The sequence below is a fragment of the Carassius carassius genome, chromosome 12, assembly GCF_963082965.1.
Source record: "Carassius carassius chromosome 12, fCarCar2.1, whole genome shotgun sequence".
Taxonomy (NCBI): Eukaryota; Metazoa; Chordata; class Actinopteri; order Cypriniformes; family Cyprinidae; genus Carassius; species Carassius carassius.
In genome coordinates this window covers 30,748,112-30,772,180 of record NC_081766.1, presented here as the reverse complement: position 1 = coordinate 30,772,180, position 24,069 = coordinate 30,748,112, and the positions used below count along the sequence as shown (strand labels likewise).

Genomic DNA, 24,069 nt, shown 5'->3' with positions numbered 1-24,069 from the left:
TGGTGTGGGGGATGTTTTCTTGGCACACTTTAGGCCCCTTAATGCAAATTGGGCATCGTTTAAATGCCACAGCCTACCTGAGCATTGTTTCTGACCATGTCCATCCCTTTATGACCACCATGTACCCATCCTCTGATGGCTACTTCCAGCAGGATATTGCACCATGTCAGAAAGCTCGAATCATTTCAAATTGGTTTCTTGAACAAGACAATGAGTTCACTGTACTAAAATAGCCCCCACAGTCACCAGATCTCAACCCAATAGAGCATCTTTGGGATGTGGTGGTACTTCACGCCCTGGATTTGCATCCCACAAATCTCCATCAACTGCAAGATGCTATCCCATCAATATGGGCCAACATTTCTAAAGAATGCTTTCAGCACCTTGTTGAATCAATGCCACGTAGAATTAAGGCAGTTCTGAAGGCGAAAGGGGGTCAAACACAGTATTAGTATGGTGTTCCTAATTATCCTTTAGGTGAGTGTACATGAACATGTAGACTCATTAAATCCATGTAGTATTTGGTCAGTATTGTTGTAAATGTATACCCTATTGACAGAATGATTTTTATTTCTAAACATGTTTTTCATAATGATTCATTATTGGTTTCTTGTCAGTGAGATGGAGTTTACAGTGAGACTGAATTTGTGCCTTAAGTCAGCTCACATTTCACCCCAGTTTGATCTGAGAAACAAATCCACCAATATTGAGTAATTTTACAACTATTAAAGTCTGTTATTTTTACTGTTTCACTTAAACATCGTCAGGTACAAGAATTACATCCCCAAGGTCCTGTACAAGTCCATACGTCACAGGAATGTTCTCACACGTCTGCGCATCTCCAACATCTTTAAAGCGTTCCTTGAGGAATTCACCAAGAACACTGTGCAAGGCAATGAGATCAGTACCCATGACCTGAAAGTCAAATATATGTCCACTTTAGAATCTCTAGCTAAACATTTTGGCCAGGAGATGTTTGAACCCTCCTCCCTCATCATACATGAGAATGAGCAAATGATCACAGACTCCTGCAGTGAAAATGGTGTTCATTACAAGATCCTGGTGTCTGGCACCACTGGCATTCATTGGTGTAAAGTCCCCTGGGAGGTAAGAAGGCTGTTGTGCAAATAATCTCCGTAGTACAAACAGTGTGGGATGAGTTACTCTGCCATTCAAAAGTTTGGTATCAGTAAGATCTTTTATTGTTTTTGAAAGAAATCTCTTATGTTCACTAAGGCTTCATTTATTTGATCAAAAACACAGTAATATTGTATGCAAGATTTAAAGGTAGTTTCTTTCTTTTTTTTTTTAAATATATATATATATATGTATATATATATATTACATATAGTTGTGGGAGGAGCAAATGACAGCCAGTGGATGTGGCATAAGGCCTTGTTTTTATTTAACAAAAAAAAAAAAAAAGGGAAATAAAGTGTCCAAACGGGAAGATGTGTTCAAAATAATCAGGGTATCTGGTGTCATCATTGTGCCAGGGAATTGTGAAGGAGGGGCAGTGTTCAGGAAGGAGGAGTCCAGGTAGGCAGTGGAGTCCTGTGGCCGCACATGCTTCCCTCTCTGGTCTAGTAAAAATTAGAAAAAGAAGCTTTAGAAGAAGTATTTTATATTTAACATAAAATGTATTATACATAAACATTTAGGGCTATCATAAACTATGGAACATAAAAGAAGATAATTTGAGAATTATTTTCCCATATAAATGTAGTTTTTTAACCAAAACGGCTTGGTTGCCACCATTCTTCAAAATTTCATCTTTTATGTTCCGCAAAAGAAGGTACAGTGTGCAAAATACTTATTTGAATCCCTGCTGATTTTGTATGTTTGCCCACTTGAGAAGAAATGATCTGTAATTTTTATGGTAGTTTTATTTTAACAGCTAGAGATCCAAAAAATCCAGAAAAAAAACATTATGTAAAGGTTAGAAATTGATTTGCATTTCAGTGAGTGAAATAAGTATTGATCCCCTACTAACCAACAAGAATTCTGACTCCCACAGATTGGTATTATGCTCATGTGGAACACAGATTAGTCCTGCCACTTAAAGAAGTTACTCCGAATGTCAGGTCATTAGGTGTATAAGACATCTGTCCACACTATCTTTATATTTAATTCCAACTTCTCTGACCACCATGGGCAAGACTAAAGAGCTGTCAAAGGATGTCAGAGACAGGATTGTAGATCTGCACAAGGCTGGAATGGGCTACAAGACCATCAGCAAGAAGGTTGGTGAGAAAGAGACAACTGTTGGTGCAATTATTCAGAAATGGAAGAAATACATAACAGCCACCTGTCGACCTCGATCTGGATCTCTGTGCAAGATCTTGCCCCATGGGGTAAGGATAATCATGAAAAAAGGTGAGGGATCAGCCCCGAACTACACGGAAGCAGCTTGTTAATGATCTTAAGGCAGTTGGGACCACAGTCACAAGCAAACCATTAAAAACACACTACACTGCAAAGGACTGAAATCCTGTAGCACCTGCAAGGTCCCCCTGCTCAAGAAGGCACATTTACAGGCCTGTTTTAAGTTTGCCAAAGAACATCTAAATGTTTCAGAGAAGGCTTGGAGGAAAGTTTTGTGGTCAGATGAGAGCACAATTGAGCTCTTTGGCATTAACTCGACTCGCCATGTTTGGAGAGAGAGAAATTATGATTATGACCCCAAGAACACCGTCCCTAAGGTCAAGCAAGGAGGTTTAAATCCCTTTGGGGTTGTTTTCTGCTAAGGGTACAGGAAAGACTTCACTGCATTGAGGGGTAAATGTACTGTAAAATCTTGGATGAGAACCTCCTTCCCTCAGCCAAAACACTGAAGCTGGGTTATGGATGGGTCTTCCAGCATGACAATGACTTGAAACATATCGCCAAGGCAACAAAGGATTGGCTCAAGAAGCAGCACATTAAGGTCATGGAGTGACCTAGCAAGTCTCTAAACCTCAATCCTATAGAAAATCTGTGGAGGGAGCTAAAACTTAGAGTTGCCTAATGAGATTTAATGAGGATCTGTAAAGAGGAGTGGATCAAAACCCTCCTGAGATGTGTGCAAACCTGGTGACCAACTACAAAAAAAAAGAAGGAAAAAAAAATTATATACTGTATATATATATTTGCCTACAGTGCACGTACAACTGCAGCCTGTTGCATCAAATTACAGCACTGATTAAAGCATTTCTATGGACCAAAAATTAATTTAAAAATAGTGGATATATAGCACAGTGATGCGAGGGAGACAATATTCAGCGCAAAAACATTAATTTTGCTGAAATATCTGTTGTTAAACATTTATATACAAGTTAAAATTCAGTGTGAGTAATTTATGAGAGTAGGAACTGTGAAGGGACAGTAGCATGTCAATATTGTCTGAATATAAATAAATATCAGACGCTTTTACAGGATAAAGAAGTAACAGTAGAGACTGTGGAAAATGTAATCAAAGTGCATGCAACGTGTGTTCCTGAAGAGCATTACTATGACTTTATTCGTCTTTATTGTTTTAATTTTTGATATATAGATTTAAACTACATTCACTATGTAGCCTACAGTGATTAATAGATTTATTAAAACAAATTACTGTGAGGTTTTTTTTTTTTTACCAATTTTGTGAGGTTTGTGCCACTGCTGTTCTTAACGAACAGTATTGGTCATTACCAAAATAAGTTTTTAGCTTTATCTATTGGCAGTGTTGGGGAGTAACTAGTTACATGTAACGGCGTTACGTAATTTAATTACAAAATTATTGTAACTGTAATTAGTTACAGTTTCTACGAAAAAATGAGTAATTAAATTACAGTTACTTATGAAATTTTTTACGATTACAAAGGGGATTACATTTGAATGTTTACACGCATCCACATACAGATTTAACTGATTTCTTTCCCAAATTGTGCTGACTATTCTGAGACATACCGCCCTAATAATTTCCGGGATGCGGAAACACAGTCTGGTTCATAGAATCCAGTCATAAAAACGGAATGCCTAACGCGAACGGAATATGCCAAATTTTGGATAACTAAATCAAAAGTAGGTCAGTACACTTGAATCAAAACATGACATCGACTAGTGTCTGTGAATATTAAGCCCCAAAAATGCAATATATGACTTGCACATGCTGCGTGTCTGTGGAAATCAGGCGCGGACTGGACACCGGGAGAACCGGGACAATTCCCGGTGGCCTGACAGCCGATTTTGCCCCACTATTTAATATCATTATTGTATAATTGCCTGCCGAATGTACTAAAGCGATCATTTGCGAATCCGCCATTTGATTATTAAATCTCTAATAAGTCATGAAGTGTTAGTCATGACTCGCGCGCTCTCCGAGCCTCCGCCAAACGGTTTGGATCAGACTCAGAGTAATCAATGCGAGAGAGAGAGAGAGAAAGACTGAGAGAGAGAGAGAGAGAGAGAAAGACTGAGAGAGAGAGAGAGAGAGAATATAGTGGTCTGTGGAAGCGCACAGCTGGAGCAGAGAAGCAGAACTAGTGTTCAGGGTTTCAGGTCAGTTTCATCTGTAAAGATGCTTTTTTGTCTTTGTTTTTTTATTTATTTAATCAAGCAGCAGCACGTTGCTCATCAGTCATCACTCAAAATACTATATAAAGGACATCATTATTATCTGTTGTAATGTTACAGTAGTAATTTAGCTGAAAAAAATCAGATTTTTTTAATAGGTTTAGGGGGAGCTACGACAGACAACAACACAACCCTTACGAAAATTAACATTTTAATATTTAACTATAAATCCAGAGAAAATGGTTACTATTGTTTAACTGTGATAACCAAAAATGTAAAATTATTTTACAAATGTATTTATTTAAAAATAAATCCATTTGCAAAAAATAAATAATAATAAATAAAAAAAAATAAACAAGGTTATTTTACTTTTATATAGGCTAATAAAAGCATGGTTAATTTTTGTAAGGGAAAAATATGACTCGTGTACAGTATTAGGATTTTTCTATAAATATATTGTAGTATTGTAGAGTATTGTATTGTAAAGTATAGTTTTGTTCAATCTTGAGTATTAAAGTCATGAGAGAGATGGATAACAGGGCAAAATAAAGAGACTGAAAAGAAAAATGGAAGTGAAGGTGCAGTTCAGGAGAGAACTTTTAATTATTTTGCATGTCCCCAAATTAAAGATTTAAAATAGATAAAAAAAATAGTATGTCCATGAATTTGTTTGTATGAGTTTGATTTTTCCAGTCTGATTTTTTTCCCAGTCCGCCCCTCCTGTAAATTAATGGCAAAGACATGGTTTCATTTGAGGTGGGTAGAGTACCCAAAAACTGTACTCAAGTAAAAGTAAAAGTACTTCTAGAAATATTTACTCAAGTAAAAGTAAAAGTACTAGTCTTGAATAGTTACTTGAGTAAGAGTAAAAGAGTATTGGATAAAAAATCTACTCAAGTAGTTAGTTACTAGTTACTTTGGGTCATATATACTGAGCCTATTTTTATTTAGATATATAGATAAAATGTATGTAATGTATGTGTGTGTATAAATGTATATATTTCATCAGCCTTTACTCCAATTTATGTAATTTATTATAAACCCCTGTCTGTTTACTTAAGTAACAGATATAGGTGTCATGCCATAACATATTTTTAATACGGCTGACTTTATATTAAATGTGAATTTAACATTGAAAGTTAATGTGATATAAATATTGCTACTAATCTTTCATTGTTCAGAAAGAGAGCAAATAACATTTACATTATTAAAGATAGTTTTCACTGACAGTCTAGATTTCAATCAGTCTCAGAAACTCCCATTAAAATCACTGAAACTGTTAACACTGTGAAATCAATATCTTAATTAAAGATTCGTACACACATCTGCACTTTGTTGTTTCTGACGAGAGAATTCGCCAGAAAGAGGTATTCAGTCAGTGAGCGAGTGAAGGAAGCACAGGCATTTTAGCGATGACTCATCTGAACGCCTCTGATTGGCCAATGCTTTAATAAGCTCAAAAGAATCGTGTGTGATTGGTTATAATGCGCAAAGCTGTAAAAACGCGTCTGTCTCTGGCTCAGCGCCAGCAAGCAATCACAGATCTGAATTTAGCAGCTGATAATATGACTCGCTGAACGTACTTGCACCAGTGTGATTGTATTAAAATTAATAAAATCTTAATCGGCTATTTTTTGTCTTTTGGAAGCTGCATTCAACTTGACTCCCCTCTGTTATAAGCCACACACGTACAACAAACTAATGTCACAGTGGTATCGTGTACTGTAATCGAATGTAGCCCAAGTTATTACCTGTTAAACAGTAGACAGCACACGCGGTGTTCATCTAATAAGGATCTCCATCGCTAGCAAATAATATCCTTTGCAGATTTCAATTCAGTGCAGTTCCAGCCACGTTTTCAACGCTCTTTCTGTTCTTAAATGTTACAACTCCGAGTGAACCACTTCAGACGCTCAGCGCGTGCGGCAGGGAACTGAACGACTCATTCAAACTGATTCATGAACCAATTCACTCGTTTGCCAATTGGTTTGATCAAGCCTTTGAACAGAATTGACTCAAAAGAATGAATCATTCGCGAATGGGCATCGCTCATTGCCCATAGAAAAGTAGACGACGCGTTTGGATCAAACTGAAGCATAAATAACATTTATTGCATTAAGATAAAGTAACGAGAGGAGCGTCGCCCACAGTAACGAAGTAAAAGTACAGATTTTTCCCCAAAAACTTACTCAAGTAAGAGTATAAAGTACCCATCTTTAAATATACTCCGAAAAGTATTCGTTAGCCCAAAAAATTACTCAAGTAAATGTAACGAAGTAAATGTAACTCGTTACTACCCACCACTGCATTTACTGCACATGCCTACTGAAGCTCTCGGTGTTTTCAACCTCTGCTGCCTCAATATAGGAGTACACGAGCACATAAACACAATTTCTAGAACTGCTCTGTGTCACTTCATGTGCATTTTACTTATTTTGAGAAAACTATCATCATATACAGAGACAGCAGTTTAAAAAAAAACACCAATGTTTCAGGAGTTTATTACACAGAATATGTCACATGCTTATTAGATAACTGTATTTAAGTTGATGTATATGCTTTTATTTATTATTCTTTAATTTTCACAAATTTAGAAAAGTAATCAAAAAGTACTCAAAAGTAATTAGTTACATTACTTTAATAAAGTAATTGAAAAAGTTACACTACTATTACATTTTAAACAGGGTAACTTGTAATCTGTAACAGTAAGCTATTTTTAATACTATAATATAATTATTGCTGTTATACTTGAAATAAAGGCAGAGAAACATTGTCAAGTACTTTATAGTGTTTTTTTTATTCAGATACCCAATTAGTCAAAAAGTACATAAACTATGCCAGCAAGCATGTGAGCTGTTTTCAAAGGCAAAAGAGGCCATTTTTGTTATTATGTGAATACATACTATTTAGTTGTTTCAGTTTGTTGTTTGTCCAAAAATTAAAATAACTTTTTTAGAATTAAATGTTTGTATTATGACAGGTGGTCTATTAGAGTATAATTTCCGTATTTAAAAACCTTAAAGGGATAGTTCTCCCAAAAATGAAAATTTTGTGTTCATTTCCTGATTGACAGGTTTCAAACCTGTATGACTTATAGTGGGGAAAATATTTATTTGATCCCCAGCCGATTATATAAGTTTGCCCAGTTACAAAAAAATGAATTTGGTTTATTTTAATGTACAGAGACAGAATATCAACCAAAAAACTATCTATCTAATCTATTTCACATTTTGCCCAATGTCCGTAAAACAAATGTGCCAACTGAATGATATGTAAACATACAGTGCTTAAAAATCTAAACAAGAAATGTATTGGATATGTCGTGGCCTAGTGGTTAGATAGTATGACTCCTTACCCTAAGGTTGTGGGTTCGATTCTCAGGCTGGCAATACTTCGACTTAGGTGCCCTTGAGTAAGGTACCGAACCCCTAACTGCTCCCCGGGGCGCCGCAGCATAAATGGCTGTTCACAGTGTGTGTGTGTGTGTGTGTGTGTTCACTGCTGTGTGTGTGCACTTGGATGAGTTAAATGCAAAGCACAAATTCTGAGTATGGGTCAACCTGAGACCTGTGCATTCCATTCTGAGACATGCCTTGTCCAAATACCCACACTTGTGGTCTTGGCCACTTGAGAGCGCATGTGTGCAACAGCAAGACTGTTCAGATCTTAAAACGCCAAAGTGCAGTGCCCTTATCACACACTAAATCCACACTCTGGATGTTGTATAAAATCACCTTTGCACTCGGGACAGAAACAACACTCGTGTGATATTGCTCTCGCTGCTTGTTTCCACATTTTCCACATCCTTGTGTCCACATTTTGCTGTAATTACAGTCTGATGGGATAAGTCTTTAAATTTGCACATCAACTGTAGATTTTGCAATATTTCATTCCACAGATTTTCAGTGGGGTTTAATTCTGGGCTCCGACTAGGTCATCCAAGGACAATCACCAATTTCTCCTTCAACCACTGTGTGCTCAGTTTTGCTGTGCGCTTTGGTTTATTGTCATGTTGGAAGGTTAACCTTCTTCCCATTGACAACTTTCTAGCTGAGAGCAGCAGATTCTCCTCAAGAATTTGACAGTATTTTGCCCCATCCATTTTTCCTTCTATCCTCACAAGTGCTCCAGTCTCTGCTGCAGAGAAATACACTTCACTGTGCTTCTAGGCATTGATAAAGTCTTTTTTTTGTATCCATCTCCTGACTTGTGCCTGTCCACCAGCCGCGTCGCTACCATTGGGCCCGGGTGGGCCTGGGGCCACCCATTTTGGCCCAGGCCTATGAGTAGTGAGTGATTTTCATTCTAGTGGTTCATCCAATAAGCAGCCTCTGGAAAGCCTTAAATGAAAGCTTTTCAGCCAATCAGCGGCTTCTACCCCACGTGTGGACTCTGCATCATCACCAGCAAGTGATCCAATAAAATGAATGACGTTGGTGGACAACGTCAAGACAGACACAGACAGTTTTGCTAATATGAAATGTAAAAAAAAGCAAAGCAGCTTATTTTATTTTAAATTCAGCAAGAAATGCTTGGAGGAACAGCAGGAGGAAAACTCCTGCAATTTTAAGTTGCGACTTACCATCCTGCTCGGCCGCACTCTCCCCATCAAGTCCTCCTATAGTAGCCACACCCTTATACCAGCAAGGCTGCTAAAAGTTAGGCTAACGTTAATGTTAGTGTCTGGCTGTCTATATGCACATTTTCTGGAGGGAAAATAATATTGGTAGTAGGCAGAGCAGAGGAGCTTGTCTACTGGTGTAACAAGCCCCAAGTCCCACAAGCAAGTTTGAATTGAATTGTGTGGATGTGTGATTATTTATCAGCTATCTCAGATTGTTATGCTGTTGTTTATATGGTTAGATATGTTATTCATTTAATTATTCTTAAGAAATAAGCTACAGGCGAAATCATTTTGTATTGTTTTCCTGCTGTTTGTGATTAGCAGCTGTGTCAGATTCAATGCTGCTGTTATTTCATGTCGATACAGTTTTCTTTTTGTCATTCTGAATTTATAAGAAACAGTAAAATAATTTTGGACAGTTCCCTGCCCGCCGTGTTGGGCAAATAAATGGAGAGAGAAACAGAACCTCCAAAGATATAATTCCGTTTCAGTCTTTTTGTGTATTGAACGTTCAAAAGAGATAAATGAAGTTAGCTTACTGCCAACAATTAAGGTGTATTTCTTTGTACGCTTCAGCACTGAGCTGAGGACAGCTGTCCTCAGTGCCGCAGAAAAGTGCTGGAATGGAGATGAAGGGAAACACAGGTTTTTTTGGGGGGGGGGGGGGGGGGCTCTTTTCATGCTGAGCTAATCAAAATGACCACAGATGATGACAGTTGAAACTCAAATGGCTTTGTGTGCTATTGAGAAGGTGATAAGCTACACCTGATTTGGGTTTACAAGTCATTTTTAGGAGGGGGTTATCCTATTTCCAGATCCTATTGTTTTAGTATTTTTTTCTTCTTCTGATATGTTGGTGTTAAATCACTTGGATGTTATCAGTTGCAAATACAAGTAAATACAACTGTACATGGATATACATATATAAAACATATAATACATAATAATGGATTTTTTTTATTTAATTGCGTATAGCCTACATATAACTTATATGCTGATGTAATGATAAAACCTTCGTATTCATCCGGAAGAACCCTCGAGACAGCGCTCTACCCCCCCCCCCCTCCCTCCGGGGGGGACCGCTCACGGGGACCTGCGGGAACCTGGGGGTAGGACAGACGAGGCGAGAGAAAGGGAGATGGAAGGAGGAGCGACAGAGACGAGAGAGGGGAGAGAAAAAAAAAAAAAAAATTCCGGTTCCCAGACGCACTGCTGCTCGGCCCTCCACCAACTGGGCGATATCCTCCGCGGTGCCTGGCGGTGGCACTGGACGGCCCTCGGCGGACGGCACGACACTCCTCCGCCGCCCGGTGGACGGCAGCCGCCCCTCCATATCGTGGGCGGTCGGCAGCGAGCTCGCCCGTCCCCAGCAACTCGCTCCGGTCCACCGCCTCGAGCGTCCATGGCGGCATCCTCCTCGCCAGCTCTGTGGCACCGCGGATTCCCCACAGCGGCGAGGGATCTTCAGCAGCGCGTCCCTCCTTCTCCCGGGCTTCGGCACCACTGTAATGATAAAACCTTAATATTCATCCGGAAGAAGGAGGCGGGAACCGGCGGACAATCAAAGGACATTTTAATAATACAAATTAAAGACAAAACAGCGTGTCAGCCCCTCACGGCGACTGACGCGCACAAAATAAAAACACAACTAAAAGCCCAGGCCTGGTCCTCTCTCGTCCTTCACTGTCGTCGCTCCAGTTTTATATCCTTCCATCTCCTCTGTGGGACTCAAGACCGGTGGTGGGTCGCAGGTGTAGCGGATTTCCCAATCACTCCACCGGCCTCACTCACTCGTGTTCCCACATCCCTCAGCCCCGCCCCACTCGTCACATACCCCTATCGCCCCTCGCAGGCCGGGGGGTACCCTCGAGACTGCGCTCTACTCCCCCCCCCCCCTCCCTCCGGGGGGGACCGCTCACGGGGACCTGCGGGAACCTGGGGGTAGGACAGACGAGGCGAGAGAAACGGCAGTGGGTCGCAGGTGCCACTGATTTCCCAATCATTGCCGGCCTCCCTCCTTGTTCCCACGTCCCTCGGCCCCGCCCCACTCGCCACAGCTGATTTTCTGATTATAACATTTATAATTTTCTATAAATAATTACTTGTAATTACAAATATTTTAAAGTTTTTATTTTCATTTTTATATTAAGAGTGAATATTTACATTTTTTTAATAATTTTGTTTAATGTCTATATAGTTTTTACAAATTTTTATTTCAGTTTTTGTTTTAGTTGAAAAAAATGACAAATGTCATGGCAAGTAGCTGGAAAAAAATAAATGTACGTTTTTTATTTATTTTTTATTTCCGTTAACATTTTTTTGTTAATGGTTTTAGTTTTAAATTTTTTATAACCCTGGTGCTGCTTAAGGGGGCCATATGATGTTGCTAAAAAGATCATCATTTGGTGTTATTCAATTCGTTTATGCAGTTTAAGGTTAACAAAACACATTATTTTCCACATAACGCATTATTGTTGCTCCTCTATGCCCCGCCTTTCTGAAATGCGTCAAGTTTTACAAAGCTCATCGTTCTGAATGAGCAAGGTGTACGCTGATTGGCCAGCTACCAGTGGGATGTGATTGGCTGACTATCTCAAGTGTGTGATGAAAATGTTAAGTTCTATTGAAAGGCCACACAAAATATTTTTGCTTTCACAACAAAGCACAATGTGTCTCCACAACATGTCGGTGGCAGCAGCATCAGCAAGAATAAAAGTTATGCCTTCATTCTTTGTGTGAACATTTGGGAGTGTTATGCAAATTTTCCCACATCGTGATGTAGACATATGAGGGCGTGTTAGAATGAGCAGATTTAGGGGGTCGTGGTTGAATCTTAACTTTTTCAAAGAATATCTCTTTCGGTTTGAGACATTAGTCTTTGCAACTTTACAGATTTTCTTTATGCTCCAAGAGCTTGTAACACTCCAAAGAGAAAGGAAAACATTAAATCGACCCCTTTAATATTTTTTAGGGATTCTTTGATAAATAGAAAGTTTAAAAATGTAAATGTAAGAAATTATTATTATTATTATTATTAAAAGAACAGCATTTATTTGAAATACCTTTAGTTACATTGAAAATGCCTTTACTGTCACTTTTGATCAATTAAATGCATCCTTGCTGTATAAGATTATATATAAATATATATAAAAAAAAATCAAACAAACTTGACCCCAAACTTCTGAACAGTAATGTACATGCTGAAGTTTCACACTTCAGTTTAGAGTTTGTTATTGTTGTTGTTTTTGTTTTTCAAAATTTCTTTTGGTTTCTTATCAACAGTTTTTTTTATGTCATGTATTTATTTTTTTAGGCCATTTCAAATCCTTTTACCAATCAGGAGAGACGAAAATCAAAGAGAGATAGTAAGAAACTGAGTAAAGCAGTATCATATGATGCAGAGGAGGACCAATGGACACTTTTTTCAGACTTTAATGAGATAACGCATCTTCTCATCAAAAACTCCACCGTTACTATCCACAAACAGGACAACAAAAACATGGTGAGGCTCACTGTGTAATTTGTGAATGATTTTGGTTCATTCATTGAAAATATGACCTTCATAAACCCCGTTTTATTTTTGTGATCATCTTCAGGAGCTGAAGCTGGCATCGCATGAGGAGGCACTGTCCTTTGCCAGTCTTGTAGATGGATACTTTAGGCTCACAGTAGATGCGCATCATTTCCTCTGCAGGGATGTGGCTCCCGTCTCAGTGGAAAAGAATCTACAAGACGGCTGCCATGGTCCAATCAAGTAAGTACATGCACTCTTCATGCTTAAATGAATAGTTGATCCAGAAATGAAAATAAGCTCATATCGAATTTTGAGTACGCTATTATATATTATTTATACACTACTGTTCAAAGGTTTAGGGCAGGGTTTCAACTCAGTTCCTGGAGAGCCACAGGCCTACAGAGTTTAGTTCCAACCCTGCTCTAAAACTCAAACCATGTTGTTTTCAATTGAGCCTGAAGGACTTGATTAGCTGGATCAGGTGTGTTTAATTAGGGTTGGAGCTAAACTCTTCAAAGCTGTGGCCCTCCTGGAATTGAGGATGACACCCCTGGTTTAGGGTCAGTAAAAGTTTAGAATTACCTTCAACGAAATGTTTTTAAGTGACAGGAAAGTTGAACTTTCTATTCATCAAAAAAAATATGTATCATTGTTTCCACAAAAATATTAAGCAGCACAACTGTTTTGAACATTGATAATAATCAGAAATATTTCTTGAGCAGCAAATTAGCTTATTAGAATGATTTCTTAAGGATAAAATGACAATGTATACTGAAGTAATGATGCTGAAATTTTTGCTTTACATCACAGGAATAAATTACTTAAAAAAATCTTAAAATAGAAAAAAAATTTAAACCGTAATAATATTTCATAATATTATTGTATTTACTGTAGAAATGCAACCTTGGTGAGCAAGAAAGATTCTCTTCAGTGGTGTAATAGTTCAATTTTACTTCATCTCTTAATTCATCTGTTACATTCTATAGCCCTAATTAATTTGTTCAGCATATTCTTCAGCATCTAAAACTGCCTAGTATACTGTACAATCATCAAATGACAGAGAAGAACGTCTTTGGACAGCTGATGTAACAGTATCTCTTTTGTATCCCTCAGTACTGAATATGCAATCCATAAACTCAAGCAGGAAGGTTACGAGGAGGGCATGTACCTTCTGCGCTGGAGCACTCAGGACTTCGATCATGTTCTCCTGACTATCATATGCAATGAGGTACATGCTTCATTACTGTATATGCTCCTGATGGACAGAGAGCTTGGCATAAGTTCAGTATTTCTAAAGGAACAGACGGTTTATGAAAATGTGTTTGTGTAATTAAGATATAGCTAAATATATAACAAAATATTTTTATTCTAGAGTGATTGTCATGGCAGCATCAGAAAAACCTTTAAGAACTTCCAGATTGAGGCGAGCGCACAGGGCTTCCTCCTGTCTGGGACAGTTATTGAGAAGCCCACTCTGAGAGAGCTGATGGACCACCTATGCGGCCATTTTTTCACAACAGACCACATCAGCTTAAGACTTGAGCGTGGCTGTCCACCCCAACCAAAAGGTACTAGAGCTTCCCACCCATAGTGATATTTCAAATATAGAGAGCTAGCGGTTTATAAACTGTGCCTTCTTAATGAAATAATAGAATTCTCATTTCAAAATGTACTAAGTTTATATTCTAATCATCAATTTTTACCTATCATGTGTTCCCGGGGAATCAAACCCCCAACCTTGCGCTAGCTTGCTTGCTAACGCAATGCTCTACCAGTTGAGCTACAGGAACACTAATTGACAAGCAAAGTTATGATAGTTAAGATGTTTTATTTGTAATTTCCATTGTATGTTTGATTATTATGTACTAAATTGAGAAATTGATTGTCTTAAAAGATGGAAGAAACATGAATAATTTTTCATTCACTGCTTTACAGAACAATCCAACCTTATCATGATAACCAGGAAAGATTCTGCATTGCCACACTCTCTCTCCAATAATTTGGTCTTCCCTAGGATCCTCAGAAATGACATTACCCAGGTTGGACATCTAAAAAGTGTTTGCTTATATGCATGATGTGAATAAAGTCAAACCTGTTTAATAGAATACAAGCAAAAATAGAAAAGTTATTTCCAACCTAAAAGTCGTTGGTTTCTAGCCGGTGATCAAACAGCCATTACGTTGTACTTCTAAAATCTAAGTAGTATTTTATGTCTTGTATCCCAAAAAATAACTAACAGCAACAGAACATTGACAAGGTATAACCAGCTACTGTTTAAAAAAAAAATGTTTATAATATTTTTTTATGGAAGTTGACATATTACGATTAGAGAAAATTGCAAGAAAAAAAGTCTGAATTCTGTAGAAAAGTTTGAATTGTGATATAAAAACTCAGAATTTTGAGCAAAAAAGTTGAAGTTGTGAAATGTAAAATTGAAATTGCGAGGAAACAGTTCTTTTTTTTTCAGAATTGTGATTATATTTTAAATCTTTATCTCACGATTCTAGCGTTCAAGAAAAAAAAAGAAAAATCAAACAAACAAACAAACAAAAAAGCAAATAAGAAGGTCTGAATAGTGGCATATAAACAAGTCAGTTCAGATCCGTGGCCAGACCAATAAAAAAAGTAATATCACCTTTATAAGTTTTCCTTAAAAATAATTCACTGTTTTCTATGAAAATGTATTAGGCATAAATCTAGGCGATTTTAATGAGATTTATGTAAAAAGTATTCTTCAAAACGAGATTTGTTGTTATATTAAAGGGATATTTCACCCAAAATTGAAAATTACACCATGATTTACTCACCTTCAATCCATCCTAGGTGTATAGGACTTTCTTCTTTCAAGCGAGTACAATGTTATATTAAAAAATGTCCTGGCTCTTCCATGCTTTATAATGGCAGGGAATGATGGTAGAGATTTTGAAGCAAAATAAAGAACATCCATCCATAATAGAAAGTGCTCCACACAGCGTTCCAGTGGAAGATGTAGTCTGAAGCTCAGAGGAGAGCGCAAACCAAAACACCGGTCATGAATTAGAAGTAAAACATAGGGATTTGTAAAGAAAAATGTTGGAGGATTTTGTTATAAGCCAAGAAGAGACTGGTTTTCCTTTGCTGTAAACAAAACTTGGTTCTTGTAAGACATATTCTCACTGGAGCTTACACTACTGCTTCATCCTATGTCATCCACAGGAACGCCACTCTCTCATGAACGCATATGACGGTTAGCTTTTTATGATGGATGGATGCACTTTATTTTGCTTCAAAAAATTGACCACCATTTACTGCCATTATAAAGCTTGGACGAGCCAGGGCATTTTTTAATATAACTCTGATTATATTCATCTGTACGAAGAAAGTCATATACACCATGGATGGTTTGAGGGTGAGTAAACCATGGGGTAATTAAAATTTTGAGTGAACTATCTCTCTGTTTATCTGGTTAAAAGGATGTTTAGAAAAAAAAAACTACTTAAGAAAATGTTTTGGAGTCTTGAAGCTGGTTAGACAAGGTTCAATATGGTCAACCAGCTTAGATCAATTATTGTGCTCTAGCTTAAGTTGGATATTCCTGCATGGATAGATATATATCTCAGTATTGTTTCTGGTTGGTACTGAAAAGTCCATTTCTAATTTTATGCAAAATTATTAGGTTATTAGGTCATGTTTTCTCCCTTTTTTCCAAAAAATATATTTAAATGCAAATAAAATGCAAATAAAATGTATCTGGAGCCTAGAAATGGAAAGCAATGTTTTGAAACTGTTATTTATGAAACAGGAGAAACACCTGGGCCAAGGCACCCGCACAAACATCTATGCTGGCAAGCTGAATGTGAGAAATGAGGATGATGACGGTTTGCCAGGCCATGAGGTGGACGTGGTTCTGAAGGTGCTGGGAGCGGGAAATTACATTTCCGTAAGTGACACCCCATCTTATCTTATGACACATAAATACTCTACTGGTAATTGCTTTCACAAATCATGCTTTACTGTTCTTAGGCCTTCCTGGACACAGTCAGTGTAATGCAGCAGATATCTCATAAACATATGGTTCTGATGTATGGCATATGTATGCACATCATGGATGGTAAGTGTACCCGCTCCACCAGATAAAAATGCAACAGTACTTAAAAGTGAAGGAATTAAAGTTAAAGGAATAGTTGACCTGAGACTGCAGATGATCTCATGTCTCGTTGCTGTTGTTCGTTCAGTCATTATGGTGGAGGAGTTTGTTCAGCACGGCCCTCTGGATCTGTTCATGAGAAATCATCGCTCTGAACTCACGCCCTCCTGGAAGTTCCAAGTTGCGGAGCAGCTTTCCAGTGTCCTCAGTTATTTGGTACAATATTTAAGTTTGATCTTGATTTTGTTTCACCCTTTTTTACATTTTGTAAAATATAAGAGACTTGTGGGTCAGTGATTTTATGACTTTAAAATATTTACACTAAAATGTAACATTTCACAGGATGTTTGCACATTAAATACTATTTAAGGTGCAAGCATCTTAAGAACACAGTCTGAATTAGTGTTATTTTAGTATTATTTAATAATAATATTGTTGCATTTATTTATATTTTGAATTAGCTTTTATATTTATATTTTTAGTTCTTTTTTTTTTGTGATTTTTGTCATTTGTATTCGTTTTTAATGAATATTTCTGTTTAACTTTCATTTATTTTGTCAGTTTTAGTTTAAAATTTAAGGTGTACAAATATTTAGCATCTTAAATATTTTAAGAAGTGTCAAACATTTTTCTGGTAAAGTTTTATTGACAGTTTTAATAACAATTTTAATTATTATTATTATTATTATTATTTTAATAAAGAAACAATATTGCAAGATTATGCCAAACTGAATTTAAGCCTTTTAAAGACACTGGACAGTTACACAACCTAGATATTTTAATTAAAGGTCAGCAAAAAGTATCAAAATTAATTTATGAGAATATTAATTCAGAAACCTGTTCATCATAGAACAAGTGTATTCAAATATATTTTTACAATTACTGAATAATAGATTCAGACCAATTTTTTTTTTTTTTTACTGTAATTATTCATGTTATTCATATATCACAACAATGACATGTGACAACTACTAATTATAAATTTTCCAGGAGATAATTTGTATATTCTGCTTTACTCATCAAGATCTTTAACAGTCAGAAAATAAGAAAATACATGATTCAGTACTCTGTAATGGGATGTTTGGGACAGAAAAATAGGACTCTTTTTTTCTCTCTTTCAGGAGGATAAGAAGCTTGTCCATGGGTATGTCTGTGCTAAAAATGTCCTTTTGAAGCTGGATGGTCTGAAAGGACAAGGTGGTCCTTTCATTAAACTGAGTGATCCTGGACTATCAATCTCTGTGCTTAGCCAAGCTGGTAACACGCACTCATACACATTCATCCAGAGCCTCTGAAAACCCTTACACCATACAAGTGTGCAATGACTATTTAATAACATCTATTTAACATTTCATCGAATATACTGTATTAACAGATTCTTAGTCAAATTATTTAACCCTCATAATGCATTGTAAATCTGTATGCTATCGTCACATTTCAGGTCCATTTGGACCCGAAGATTGGAGATTTCGTAAAACTTCAAATTTCAATTTACACATGAAAAAACTATGACTGATACTATAAACTATAGTGGAATTAAAACGATTCAATATTTTTTACTCAATATTCATGAGAAATCATTGTATGAAATTGTACTGATAATTACCAGTATTAACCCAGTAAGAATGAATGTAATTTTAATACATTTCTTTGAATTAAATCTCATGATTGCTCAAAAATATTTATGAAACTTACATACAGTATTAATTTTTAGGAAAACAATGTCAGAACAACAAATATTACTCTAAAATGTTTTCAAACACAAAATTCATTTAAAATAAATTTAATTTTGATTGAAAGTGAGCAATTTTTCATGCTGCAATGGTTTGGCAATAGCCATACATATTCATATGCTCAACAAAGTTTAGTCCCAAAATTGTGTAAGACATGGGAAAAAGGTTAAATATATTTTAGTTTTTTGACACCAATATAACTCCATAAATCATTTTACTGAAAGTATTTTAGACATCTAGTGGTACTCCAAACATGTGTAACATTTTATTTAAATGACTATATCTCTTAAAAAATCTGAAAAAAAGTGTAATTTTTTATTATTATTTATTTATCTCTCTCTTCCGGATCAAAACAGACCCAAATGCATTTTAAGGGTTAAATAATAATCAGTATAATGGATTTTGACTTTATAAAATGACATTTTCGATCCATTTTGCACTACTAACACTGATTGTTGGTGTGCTCAGAGTGTATTGATAGGATCCCCTGGATCGCTCCGGAGTGTGTTAAAAACCCCAAAGCACTAAGCATTGCAGCAGACAAGTGGGGGTTTGGGACCACACTATGGGAGATCTGCTACAATGGAGAGGTGCCTCTGCGTGAGAAGAAACTCTTAGAGGTGCTCGACTCTTCTGATGCATTTCTACATTTATACTTAACCAAAGCAGCTGTCGTTTTTTATTGGAATTATTGTCCTTTGTTTCTGTCTATAACAGTTTTAATATTATTTCTGTGTACATAAACAGAAAGAGCGATTCTACGAGGTGTTCGGTACTCTGGTGACTCCCAGCATCAGTAAACTGGCTGATCTGATCTCACAGTGCATGAACTATGACCCAAAGAAGAGGCCGTTCTTCAGAGCCATAGTGAGAGAGCTGGACGAGAAGGGTATCTATCACGTAATATCATACGATCACTATCACTAATAGTCTTACCTCTTCTTTATGCATAGATTTTCTAGAAATAAATAAACTTTTTGACATCAAGTATGTCAAAAAGCATCTCGGGGTATGGATGTAACCCTGGTTCCTCAAGAAGGGGAAGGAGATACTGTGTCCTCTAGTGGACACTATGGGGAAAGCCTCAGCGGTGTCTGAAGCAGTGATTCCAAAGCGACAATGAAGCTGGCTGATGACAGTCTGTGACATCACTAAAAGTGCAACCACTGGTATAGAAGGGCCCCTTTCTCAACCTCTTCGTCATGTTTGAATCACGGCTTCAGACACTGATCACTCTGAGGCATTCCCCATAGTGTCCACTAGAGCAGGGGTTTTCAAACTGTGGGTCGCAGAATGGAACAAGGTGGGTCAAACAGAGTCACTTGGCTGCAGCTAAATTTGAGTTTCAATGACAAACACACTCACACAGTTTAGTTAAGGGATGCACGATATAAACTACCAACATAAATTATGAATTGCAATGTCCTTAGTGTGAATTCCGTATTACAGCATGTTGGCACCGTGGCTTAGTTGGTTAAAGCTACTGTGTAGTAAATAGGATATCCTGGATTCCAATCCCAGCACTGCCTTTGGAAGTCATAGCTTAGTGGTTAGAGAGTTTGACCCCTAACTCTAAGGTTGTGGGTTCTAGTCTCAGGCCGGCAATACCACGACTGAGGTGCCCCTGAGCAAGACATTGAACCCCCAACTGCTCCCCCGGTGCCGCAGCATACAATTGCCATTATTTTCTATTGTCTGTTTGAACTCTGCACTGTTTTTGTTTGGGAAACGGTCTGTAAAAGCACTTCACATGTACAGGGTGAGCAGGCCACAAACACAGGGTTAATTATAACACTACAAGATTTAAACGTTTCCACACCAAATTATGCAATATTTCCTTGATGCATCATCTCTATATAGAGAAAAAATGTGCCAAAGTTCAAAAATCTTTTGAAGATATTGGTGAACTTTTATTTAACCATTGCAAAAGTAAATTTAAATCATAAAATACAATTTGAAGTATACTTCATGGTAGTATTGGTTAGGGATGTCCCGATCAGGTTTTTTTGTCCTCGAGTCCGAGTCATTTGATTTTGAGTATCTGCCGATACCAAGTCCCGATCCGATACTTCTATAATACATAAAAAAAAGAATAAAGAAGAGCGAAAAAACAGATCCAGGATGTTCAATAAATCACATTTTGAAATATATTCAAATATAAAACAGCTATTTTAAATAGGCTAGTAAAAAATATTTCAAAATCTTACTGTTTTGCTGTACTTTGGATCAAATAAATGCAGGCTTGGTGAATAGAAGGGACTTCTTTAAAAAAAAAAAAAAAAAAACCTTAACAAGCTTACTGTTCAGGAACTTCTGACTGGTAGTATAGGCAACTTTATTTTTTCTCTAATTTCTAGCTTTTAATTGGCTTAGAAATCTATAAATGCTGGACAATAACAAATAATAATGATTTGTTTATATACTACAAACACTGTTTATCACATAATAATGCAGAATAGTTTCTATACTGTAATAAATACTATGTCAATCAGCACTGCATTGTTCATACTTTATTTATCACCTGCTGGAGATGACTTGAAGAACAATTTATTGTCGTGATCGTATATTAATGTCTTCGTGTTTGCATAAGTTTCTGTTTTCCTGTGCGCACCACAGCATAGCTGGACGCTTTTGTCCATATTAGGAATATCCTGATATCAGCGCGAGAGCGTGCTCCGGCTTCGAGTATGAATGAAACACACACTGCATGAGAGTTTAGCGCTCTGTGATGTTCATCTCGCTGTATTCTGGGTCCGAATGAAATATCAGGTCATGCGCAAACTATCATGTCTCTTTGAGTTTGAATCTATATTTATTCACACCAGCTCTTGAAAACAAAGTGATGTCATGCCGCACGCGTCGCTGTTTCTGTGTGGAGTCAAAAGGGTCTAACTCTGTGCCACCGCATAACAAAAGATTTGTTAAAAATTTATTTGAATATATATATATATATATATATCCGAGTCCTGATTGGGAGGTAAAGTCCGATTCCGATCGAGTCTGAAACCACGCGATCGGGCCCGATTTCCGATCACGTGATCGGATCTGGACATCCCTAGTATTTGTATACAGTACATTACGTAATTAATTGTATTTTTTATCTACAGACCTTCACCTTACAGAGACGATTCCTCCACAGGAGACTGATCCTACAGATTTCAAGAGCAGGTTCCTCAAGAAAATACGAAAACTTGGAGAGGTACTGGACTTTTCGAGGTTAATGTGTAATTCAAGTCAAATAAAGGAGCATGTGCATGATTCCTACTCTATACTTTATTTCGAAATGTTTTTATAGAATTCATAGAACCTATATTTTAGTTTCCAATCAGTGTTATTCTAGTATTATTTATATAATATTATAGTATTCATTCATATTTAGAATGAGTTTTTATTTGAAGCTATTTAAAATTTTTATTTTAGTTTTAGTATTTTCTTTAATGTCCATTTGCCATTTGTATTATTTTATATATATATATATATATATATATATATATATATATATATATATATATATATATATATAATTTCTATTTAATTATCAAACCCTGATCAAACACACCTACATGTGATTTTCTAATGATCCCAAAGAAATTGATTAACAGGCTCAGGTGTGTTTGATTAGGGTTGGAGCTAAACTCTGCAGTGCACTGGCCCTCCAGGGCAAGACTTGAATAGCCCTGCGGTACACAAACATGACGGTTCAGTACAGTTTCGGTACAGGAGGGGAAAAAGTTTTTATTTTATTTTATTTAAACAGTGGTTTACTGAACAAATTGCTCTATATTTAAGCAAACTCAGTTATAGTTAAACATTTCTTAGAGATAAAAATCTACTTCAGCTTATGCTCTAAACTAAAGTGGTCCCTTTTACCATAGGTCTGCTATAAGGTTACATTTAACAACAGAGCCCAAACTTAAATTGAATTTCTATTTATTTTTTAAATATAACAAGCAACATTCAACTTAAAAAAAAATGTATGCAGTCATGTAATTTGCACACAATGTAGTTTTTAAATTAACTTCTAAATTATAAAAATTTGATTTGTTGTTGAAATATATTTATTTACACAGTGCATAACTCATTTCATAACATATTTATTTAAACATTAAATAATTAAGACATCACTAACAGGTAAATACAAATATAATATATAGTAATATTAGAGTATATAGTCTAATATTTCACAAAATGCTCTTCTATTGACTTAATTTATACCACACTAACGAGCTGTGGACACTGATGTAAATGAATTACACCTGAGGTAAATGAAAATCAGTTTTATTGCCGTCTTTTCGCAGTTGAAACACTGATTGAGCAGTTTGAAGTTCTGCTCGTGCATATGTTCGATACACAAGCGTACCGAACCGAAAGGCCCATACCGAAAATGTTCTGTATGAATACGTGTACCTTTACACCCCTAGAATATAGTAAAAATTCCAGTAGAATTTGTGATTCTGGAAATTTGGACCAAGTTAAACAAATCTCTTACTCGGTTTTATTCACAATCAGATCCCCACATTCCCTCTCATCCCAGCTAAATCCCATAATCCCCTTGGATTAACATGTCCTTGATTCATTAACTGTTTGTATTGTTTTTTATCAATCTTGTCCAGGGTAACTTTGGGATGGTGGAACTGTGTCTGTACGATCCTAAGGGAGATCAGACAGGTGAACTGGTGGCCGTCAAATCTCTGAAAACAGAAAATGAGAGCAGCAACCTGAGGAAAGAAATCAGCACCATCAGAAACCTCTACCATGAAAACATTGTCAAATACAAAGGCATCTGCAGTGATGAAGGCAAGTCATGAGCACACCTACATACACAAACAAAGCCCTGTTTACACAAAGTATTCACTAATTTCTAATCTCTATGAATGTATACCTTAGTTACCAAACAAATATATACCCCGTTTATATATACCTACTGTTTTATTGCTTTGGGTGAATGTGTCACTCAGGAGGAGCAAACATCAAACTCGTTATGGAGTATTTGCCTGCTGGCAGTCTGAAAGACTACTTGCCCCATAACAAATCCAAAATCGATCAGAAGAGACTGCTGCTTTATGCTCTTCAGATATGTCAGGTAATATAGCCAATACAACAGATGCCTATAGATAGCTTTTCCCATGAGCTATGTTTTCAATTATTTTTAAAATTGTTTTATACTTAAGCTTTCACATGCCAATTTTCAGTATTTTGTATCCAATGCAGTTACATGCAGCTATTTTTATTTGTGACTTAAGTGTCCAAATATTTTTTTTTAGGCTACACAACAGTAGCGATCACTGTGAATAACTGCCATCTTTTAATAGAAATATTGTATTTGTCAGGGTATGGAGTACCTGGGATCTCAGAACTACATCCACAGGGATCTGGCAGCAAGGAACATCTTAGTGGAGAATGAATCCCTTGTGAAGATCGGGGACTTTGGTCTGACTAAGAGCATCAAAGATGATAAGGAATATTACAAAGTGACTGAAGAACAGGACAGTCCTGTGTACTGGTAAAGAAAAACTCATTCCTGCTTATGTATCTTTGA

The 24,069-nt window shown here is 36.6% G+C and overlaps 1 protein-coding gene across 1 annotated transcript in view; it reads left to right on the top strand.

Moving 5' to 3' along the window:
• Positions 1–24,069, top strand: part of LOC132155212 (tyrosine-protein kinase JAK1-like) — a 31,054-nt gene that overhangs the window by 5,146 nt on the left and 1,839 nt on the right. The window contains exons 6-21 of the mRNA XM_059564076.1: positions 768–1,107; positions 12,471–12,659; positions 12,754–12,911; positions 13,785–13,899; positions 14,044–14,239; positions 14,607–14,710; positions 16,453–16,590; positions 16,674–16,761; positions 16,886–17,013; positions 17,919–18,054; positions 18,999–19,150; positions 19,278–19,419; positions 21,638–21,729; positions 23,144–23,327; positions 23,489–23,613; positions 23,861–24,033. Of these exons, the coding sequence (XP_059420059.1) occupies positions 768–1,107; positions 12,471–12,659; positions 12,754–12,911; positions 13,785–13,899; positions 14,044–14,239; positions 14,607–14,710; positions 16,453–16,590; positions 16,674–16,761; positions 16,886–17,013; positions 17,919–18,054; positions 18,999–19,150; positions 19,278–19,419; positions 21,638–21,729; positions 23,144–23,327; positions 23,489–23,613; positions 23,861–24,033 (2,460 nt within the window). The remainder of the gene's footprint in view (positions 1–767; positions 1,108–12,470; positions 12,660–12,753; positions 12,912–13,784; positions 13,900–14,043; positions 14,240–14,606; positions 14,711–16,452; positions 16,591–16,673; positions 16,762–16,885; positions 17,014–17,918; positions 18,055–18,998; positions 19,151–19,277; positions 19,420–21,637; positions 21,730–23,143; positions 23,328–23,488; positions 23,614–23,860; positions 24,034–24,069) is intronic.